At 41.5% G+C, this 9,362-nt stretch overlaps 1 protein-coding gene across 1 annotated transcript in view; it reads right to left on the bottom strand.

Moving 5' to 3' along the window:
* The window catches only part of cpeb3 (cytoplasmic polyadenylation element binding protein 3), a 42,803-nt gene that overhangs the window by 12,104 nt on the left and 21,337 nt on the right, over nt 1-9,362 (bottom strand). Inside the window, 2 exon segments of the mRNA XM_029450568.1 lie at nt 6,337-6,426; nt 8,026-8,193. Coding sequence (XP_029306428.1) covers nt 6,337-6,426; nt 8,026-8,193 — 258 coding nt within the window.

Raw genomic sequence — 9,362 nt, 5'->3', positions numbered from 1 at the left:
ATACACAGACAGACAGACAGACAGACAGACAGACAGACAGACAGACAGACAGACAGACAGACAGACAGACAGACAGACACACACACACACACACACAGAGACACTAAATCTGCACAAATTAGACAAAAACTAACTCTTTCTTAAAGCACCTGCAAAGAGTGAAATGCAGCTTTAACTGCGCTGCCAAGCAAATAGTGTCTCGGTGCTCTAGAGCTATTTGTGCATATTTTTAAATGACGTAATACACACATTTGGGGGGCAAAATTGGCACCTTTCTATGTAAATGAGTCGTATTGCAAAGACAGTTCAATTCACAAAAGTCAGCGCTACTAGCGTCACACAGTTACAGTAGGTGATAAGTGAAGCTCAAACTCATTTATTTTGGGACGCAGTGACAGTTGCGTGATGGAGAATAAATGGAATAAAGTTCCCCTGAAATGCATGAGAAAAAAAATGAATGAAAAATAAGATTACATCCATTCTGTGAATTCACCCGTCTGCAACTTCAAACCACTTTGTTTGTGGTGCCTCTCGAGACTACTACTAAAGTAAAGCAGTGTCTCTCGAGAAGCCTGCTTTTATAAACCGTCTCTCAGTATCATCCACACACACACGCACACACACGCACACGCACACGCACACGCACACGCACACAAACGTAAGTGAAAACGGGGAAAGAGGAATGTGCAACTGTCATGGTTCACTTTAACATTCCTGAGTGGAGCTGCTGCAGACGAGATGAAGGGGAAAGGAGAAAAAGTGCCTGAGTAGGCAGACCCAGTTACATGGGTCTGAGCGAGTGTGTGTGCATCAGGGACGAAGGGCGTGAGCTGCTGTAAAAAAGGGTGGGGAAGAAAGGAAAGGCAGAGAGCATCAAAGGTGGAATGGAAAAAAAGCAGGTGCGTAAGCAGGGGTACTTCTCCTCAAAACAGCTGCTGCTCTGTAAGCGGCTTTTGCCTGTGTGTGACGTGTCCCCTGTCACAACGACGGGACACGCGTCTTTCTGACATTTGAATCAGCAGAACATTTCTGTCGATCATCATGTGGTATAAGAAGCGTCAGTGTCACAATCTGATGACTTTTTACTGTAATAAAATTGTTATGTTTTTTTTCATGTTTAAATGTTATTTTGTGTCATTTTTCAAGCAAGAATGCGACACATTAAGTGGTTCCAGCTTCTCAAATATAAGGATTTTATTCTTGTCTTTTTCATATATGGCAGTAAACTGAGTGTCATCGAGGAAACAAACAGAAGAAAAGGAGACAATACAAATCATTGTTAGTCGCACTCTGAAATGAGTACATAAAGAAGCATTTATAGCTGATGGAATTTGGGCTGCTGAGAAAAGAAGGAAATTGGAAACAAAAATATCAAAACGAACATCCTTGTTCCGTACTTCAAATGTGTTCTCCTTGTGCCACACAATGCTCTGCAATGGATATTGATTTCATTAAATGCCAACATAAATAAGAAAAAAGCTTATTTACAGCCTGAAAGAAAAGACCACCATAATTACCTCACGTAATAGGCTGCTAAGTACTTCACAAGGCTCCCAAGGTAAATTACTGTGCCAACAACAGAAATAATGTATTATTGTCTTCAAAAAAGGACTGAGTGATGGCAAAATATGCTACTTAATGGATCTTAATGGACCTGTTAGAAAGTTACAAAACTGATGCAAGACAGAAAACCTTTTCCATGTACACTCAACTTCACAGTGAAAGCACTGTAACTGCCCTGTGTTGACTACTATGACATCCCTCAAACCTGTCGGGGCAAAATTGAAATATACAAATGAGGACACTCAACTTCCAGGAAGCCTCATAGCATATATCCGTGTTAGTGGTGGAACACATTTAAAAATATGTATTTTTAAACCGTTTACAAATCGTAAAAGTAGGCCATACACTTTGAGCCCTAATTCATGAAAACAGACTGCATCACAGCTACAGTTTGGACAATATAATTGTAATATTATAAACATTGTAATGCATGCCCTTATAAATGTTACTGACATGCTTTGTATCACATTGTTAAAGAAAACCTATCCGTCAAGATCTGTGCTACAAGCTCCTTGGATTTAATATATCACCTATTATTATTATATACTTGTCTTCATGATCCTCTCACACACACACACACACACACACACACACACACACACACACAGTAGAAGTACTATGTGCCACTATAATGGTCTGATATTGAGTCTGAATGGTGCTGCTGAGGATCTGTCTTTTTCCATCAGCCTAGCGCAGTGCAGAGGCTTACACCACGGGAGGAATGCGCAGATCTGCAGTGGCTCGTGCCTGAGATTTATAGGGCTTTTGCTGCTGAGCTCCAAGCACTGTCCAGGGAGGAAGGGAATACATACACCCGCAGCATTTTCCAGCCTAAGAGCGTTGTTTACAGACAAACGATAGGCAGAGTGCCCCGTTGGGCTGCGCAGACAGACCAATGACCTCATGCGGGACAGAGTCTTTCTTGTGACGGAGGAGGAAAGCAGTTTGAGTCATGAGGAGAGAACCGGTTACCTCAACAGCAGCGTGAAGAACATTTTGTCAAATTTCCGTGAAAAAGAAAAGAGACTAAGTCACTTACTGCAATGACTTAAATAGGCATGAGGTTAGCTTTTTACAGGAATTAATGGGATAGTTGGATATTTTGGGTATTACACTTTCTTACCAGGAGTTAGATGAGACACTTTCATTCTGTATGTTCAATATGAAGCTGGTTAGCTTAGTGTAGCATTAAGACTGGAAACGGGGGGGGGGGGGGGGGGGGGGGGGGGGGGACACAACTAAATCTGGCTAACAGTCCCTCTCAGGGAGCTTCACATGGAACTCTGTGGAGTGACAGCTCTCAACTGAACCCTGGTGTGGACCGAACAACCCAACCAAGACAACCTGTAAAGGCGGTTGCGGTTCATTTGTGTTCTGAATAACCAACTACAGGATATGTACTTTTTGCTTGATCAGAGTTAAACTACTAATAAATCCATCTGCTGGTCGCGATCTCGTAAATCATCACGTATGCCTGTCAGCGTCGGTGTTTTCCCTGATTAATGGGTTGGATGCTGTTAAAACTGTTAGCTAGCCGTTTCCCCTCTTCCAGTCTTTGTGCTGAGCGAACTTGCTGCTGATGGTAACGTCATACATACCGTACAGACATGATTGTATCCATCTTCTTAGCTATCTCTTGACTTTTGAGTTATTACTCCAGATGTCTAAAAAACATACACTGCTGAGTGAAAGTAATGCTCTGGTACCTGGTGCTAGCTCATCCACATACCACAGCTGTGTAGAATCCCACATTGCTATCCTATTCTCCCCATTACCTCATCAACTGAACGTTGTGCTGACTGTGCTGAAATCTAATCCATGATGACTAGATAACCTGAGTGAGCATACTCCCGAAGTGCATCTCTCTGGCTTTAATAGTGACATATAAATCCAGGCTTATCTTTTCATATTCAAACGTGTGTCTGCAGATTTATGCCACTTAGGCTGGGACACGGGCATGTTTCATCCCAGTTGAGAAATAAAAATTGCCATCAGAGAAACATGGGAGCAGACGAGAGCAGACCAACAAAAAGCAGTTTTCATTGAAAGCATAGCCTCTATGTACAAAATCTATCCCATGAGGATATATATATATATATATATATATATATATATATATATATATATATATATATATATATATATATATATATATATATATATATATATATATATATATATATATAGATATATATATATATATATATATATATATATATATATATATATATATATATATATATATATATATATATAGAGAGAGAGAGAGAGAGAGAGAGAGAGAGAGAGAGAGAGAGAGAGAGAGAGAGAGAGAGAGAGAGAATTCTGCAGGGGGCTGTAACACTGCCACCAAATGTAAACAGAGCGACTGCTGACAGCAGCAGAAGAAGAAGAAGAGGAAGAAGAAGAAGGCGGCTTGGCAGGATGGATGGAGGGAGACACAAACATCTGCTCTCCAAAAAAACAAACAGGCCCTGAGGCTTTGGAGCAATTGGAGAGCAGTGATAGAGTAGAGGAGGGGGGAAATCAAGTCACTCGCTGCATATAATCCCAGCACGAGGGCCAAGAGATAAATCGAGGCCCGAGTAATGCAGTGAGAAGTACCACTGCCATTGTTGCCTCTGCAGCACTTCTCTGTAAAACAGAGTCTTTGTTAGTGTTCTCGGCCTCACGACATCATAACAATGCTGATAAGTCAAAAGAAAGAAGACTTCAGCTGTAACCTTTTTGAATTCAAACCAGTGACAGTGTTATTGCAGCATGACGTGAACATGAGCAGTTGTAGCAGTTTATAGCTGCCGGCGCTGCGGCTCCAGCGTACTGACAGCTTCACCTCCTCCCTCTATCCCTAATCACTGACAGAAATAGCTCTGTACCATTTCAAGCTCATTGGCAACAACAGAGAGGGAGACAGCATGTAGTGACCACAGCTTATTGGGTCAACTGTTTTTAAGAGTGGGACGACCAAAAAAAAGCATCATCACTAGTATCATTTTAAAGCGACATTAAATCTTTTATTTATTTTTTACGACTTGGGGGCATCGGAACAGGCTGTGAACACAACACTGACATATTATCTTCTCATAAAGGTTACTTGGTGAACGTGTTAGCAAGCAGCTGCTTATTTACTCACCACCTGATGAATACAAGTGCCGTTTACTGTCCTGTTAGTTCGCTTTTCAAGTCACACTACATTTATTTTTCATTCAAACCTTTTTTTTTTCCACAAAATCAAAAAACCCTTTTCTTGATTACCATTTCTTTGTTTTTTATAAATAAGTGTACTGCAGACAGAGTGCAGATCACAGAGACAATAACAGTATTCAATAAATGGTCATTTAGGTTCATCAATTTTGTGTCTCATTTGTTATTTCATTTGAAATTGTTTATATTGTTTATAATATATTGGCATTATTTAAAGCCTGCTCTCTGAATAACCAATATCGAACAACCATTAATCGTGATTGCAAAAATTCCTTGCAATATTACAATGTCACCTCTAGCTTCAAAAAGGCACAAATGCAGTTGCAGCATGACAATGCATGAAACACAACAATACGAATGGAAAAATAGGAGGAAAAGTTACAAAAGTTACTCGTGTGCAAACACAAGAGCATTGAGCAAAGTGAACGGATCCTTGTTCCTACTTCCTCTCGACAGTCGGCCCCTAAAGATGGACTGAGCCACAGCATGAGTCATCCCTAAATTAAAACACTTTCGTAACCGTACAGACATACACATGGCCGGCAGTTTAATGTGAAGCAGGACGGAAAGTGACAACCATCTTCCATTCGGTTGAATTTGGAAGGACGTTTAACACGAGGAGAAGCCGATGACCTCTTGATGCGAATCCCACATCTGTAAATCAGCCACTACACACACACACATATGTGCACTTGCTCTCAACCCTGAAGCTGTTAGTGCTAAGAACACTGTCACCAGGCATCTGCTCAAGCTCTGTTTCCAGTTAATATAGAGAGAGTGATATAAACAGGATATTTTAGCAGTTTCCTTTCTAGTTTTGGAGTGAGGTGGTTTTAAATTAGAGTGTGAGATGAAGCCTACACAGATCACTAGTCCCACGTGTCTCCTCCCCTTACATGACAGCGTCCTCCAGCCGCCGTAAGCTCATTCATTCCCCTAAAAGGATGCTGCATTTTTCCTCCTGGCTTTGGATATTAGTGGAGTCAAGCCTATTCAAAATAATCCTCCCAAGCTAAAAAAAAAGAAAAAAAAAGGGGATGTTGAAAAATGAGTGGGGGAGAAACTGGCAGAGATTTTCGAAGGTCCTCCAGATGCAGCGTATTACCATCTGCCTCTGGAATGTCAGTTATTTCCAGAGCGTCTTTAATAGCTTTCCTATTATGACACAGAGCAGCTTCCAGGCCTGAGGGAGGGATATAGAGGCTTGGAAGTGGGCGGGGCTACTCTGATCACCTGCCTGAAAATGACACCCGAAAGGCTGCGCAGTAATGAAACAAAACTTTCACACCCCTCAGGTACTCATTCAAGCAAACAGTTCTTGGGTCGGAACTCTTGGTGGCCAGTTATTGAGTCATTACACACTGAGTGTGTGTTTCTGTGAGATGACAACAGGGGGTCGCTCAGATAAACACAGACCTCCATGCTGGCCCAGCATGAGCCACGAATTCTGGGTAACATGATTCTTTACAAAACTCTACAATGGCGATTCCCCCTGAGGTGATATTTATTGTTGTAGACTTTGATGTCTGATGGGAAAATACAGATTATGCTCTCACAAACTGCCGTTACCTTTAGGTGGGAAGTAGGATTTGCTCTCAGCTTTATGGGGCCAGTCTACCACCAGGTGCCCATAGCGACGGAAACTGTTGGTGATTTCATCTGTAAAAAAACAAAAAACAGACTGAAATGTTATTTTCATGATATGATAAGATATCCCTCATGTAATATGCATATGAAGGACTCTTTGCAGAGCCACACTCTGCTGAGATAGGCACCGTTTCTATTTTCTGCCGTGTTCCCAGCTGCAGCAGCAGCCACTGCATTAAACAGGAACACAGTCCGGGCACATCCAGCACTGGGCTGACTCGTGCTGTGGAAACTCATGAATTTTTCAGCCAGCCAAGGGCACGTATTGTACATCATGTCCTTGTTCAACGGCGTAGACACTTGTGAAAGTAAACATTTCATATTAACATTAAACTCTTTGGCATGCTCCAGAGATTGTGGAAAACATTACAGGTCCGTGACGTAACTGGCCCCAGACTGAAGCATTGATTTAAAACGCTTCAGATTTTGAGGGTTAAAGCTATATAGACATCTCTCTAAGGCAGATCAAGGCAGAGGTTACTGAGATCTGGCTCTGGTCTGGAAAACAAATCTAGAATACATTATCACTTTGAACTGTCAAAAGTTCTGTTTTTGGTTACGACTTATTGTGTTAAATATTAAAGTTTAAATAGTACAGCAAACCCAGTAATATATGGAGGCTATTTAGTAGAAGTTTACTTAATTGTGGGTAAAAAGAATATCGCCAAGTAGGACTTTCAAGGTTTCCCTAAAAGAAATACACTTAATTGCTTACTTGCTGAGAGCCAGAGAAGATCAATAGCACTCTCCTGCACAGTACAGCTTAGCACAAAGACTGGAAAGTGTAAAAAACAATGTTGTGGTTTTACCAGTCTATGTCCTAGTGGCAGTTTGCAGTCTTCGTGCTGCACTAAGCCAACCAGCTGCTGGCGGCAGCTTCATATTTGATGCACTCAACGAGAGTGGTATCAATCTTCTCATTTGAATGCACAGTATGTCATTTCGGACGCTCGTTGTCTATCAATCAAAACAGTAACTTTGATGACGTTGTGAAGAAGTGCGGGTGTATTGGGAATAATTGCCTCCATCGTTAAACAATGATGACGATGTCGTCTGGTGTTTCCCGTTTCCCCAGAAGTTAAAGCAACAAGGGATATGAAACGCAACTTGACCTTGAATAAAATGACAGATTTCTCTAGCTCTGAACGTTGTCGGTAACATTTGGGATAATGCAATTACACAACTCAACACAAAAGATATGACATGGGTCTGGTCGCTTATAGACATTTTACTGAGCAGAGGTTACATATTGTACCTTAAACTCTTGGCAAGAAAGCGAATAAGCGGTATTTCCTAAAAATGTTGAAAGCATCAAACTGTACAGCAAACCAAGGCTTTTTAAAAGACGTTTATCGTGGCTTAACAGGGCGTTAAATTAATATCCTCAACAAGGGGTGTCGAGGCGCCCTTAAGTAAGGCTCGAATACTTCAGTGTAACCGTTAGTATAGAAACAGCCAACGACAAAGACTGCACTGGTAGGCTTCCAGTCGTGAATGTACTATACATTATGTATCAGTGTAAATCTGCAGCAGTGAGGTGCTGAACAACTGTCTGAAGTTGATTGCAAACCTTTCTTTAGGTGAGTAATGGAAAAAGGATCCTTTGTTTACCTTCGTCTATGTCAGGGGGGAGGCCTCCGACAAAGACCTTCCTGGAGTAGCGCTCCATCCTCTCTCCGTTCTGGCAGCGGGTCGGAGAGTTCAGGCCCGGGGTCAAGGAAGGGTCACCATGACCGTCGTCGAGGAAACCATCTTCAAAGGGAAAAAGACAGGAACGGCCTGAGAGGAGAGGAAAAGAGAAGGAGACCACGGGGAAGGAAGAAAAGACAGAGAGGTACAAGAGTGTGAAGTAAAAAAGAAAGGGAGGGAGGGTGTGACAGATGAATCAATCACATCTGAAAACAATTACTGTAGCAGTTTAGATATTGAGATTAGCCTCATAATAAGACTAAACTCTGTCTCTCAACAAAGGGAGATGATGATGACATATTTCTGACTCTATGGATGGTATATAAAACCATAATAACTTTCATTTTTCATTTGGTGTGGTGACGTTTAGGCCACAACTACAATGACAATTGTAAATCTCTCATTTGTCCAGACAGGTAAAATTGCTTTTGATTTTCTGTTATGATTTCTTTTTTTTTCTTTTTTTAAAGGAACCCGTAATTTAAAAAAAAGCAAAAACCATATGGCCAAAAGTACGTGGACATCAATAAACGTACAATGACTCCCGAGTTCCACACCCTTGTGAAAAGAACATGTTCAGCAATTGCGTATTGATGTCCGCGCACTTGAGGCCAAAGTGCAAATTATAATCATGATATTGTAATATGTCTTGGGAACTTCCTGGTGACTTATCGTCATTAAAATACCAGTCTCCCTAACCTGTAGGCAAACGACATTCCAGTTTCACTTCTAATATTATTAAACTTTGAATAAACATGCAAACAGCGTAAGCGGGGGCTTCAGGGCTCTGCAGAATAAGTCGAGCACGTCGTCCGCAGTGGCTCAATGACCGCGTCGCAACCAAACTCTTCTTCACTTTCCTGGAGTCAAGGAGTACGAGCAGATAGCCAACTGTGGCACCACCACTCTGCCAGTGCAACCCAAATTGTGTGAGTTTGCGATAGTAACATAAAACACGTACAGGCGGCCAAATTATTTTTTCTAATTAAATCCATGCTGTTTGGATGGCGTGCTTTGAATGGGCTCTGCTGTAGTATTGAGAAGGAAGCGACTGTTCATCAGTCCGTGATAAGCATGTGGAAGTCTTAAACTTTCCATTGGGAGGCTTCCACTGCAGCAATGTCTTAGCTATATTTAACTGGATGTTTTGATTGTGGTGTTGCTTGTCCAACGTTAGTATGTATGCATGTTCTATGCAGTGGAACCACATTTGCCTCTTGTTCTTTAGCAGGGTTGGTATTTGACCGTTTGATTAATGT

This window comes from Cottoperca gobio, chromosome 15 (assembly GCF_900634415.1).
Source record: "Cottoperca gobio chromosome 15, fCotGob3.1, whole genome shotgun sequence".
NCBI classification, from domain to species: domain Eukaryota; kingdom Metazoa; phylum Chordata; class Actinopteri; order Perciformes; family Bovichtidae; genus Cottoperca; species Cottoperca gobio.
The sequence above is the reverse complement of the archived record's forward strand: the minus strand, read 5'-3'. Positions and strand labels throughout refer to the sequence as shown.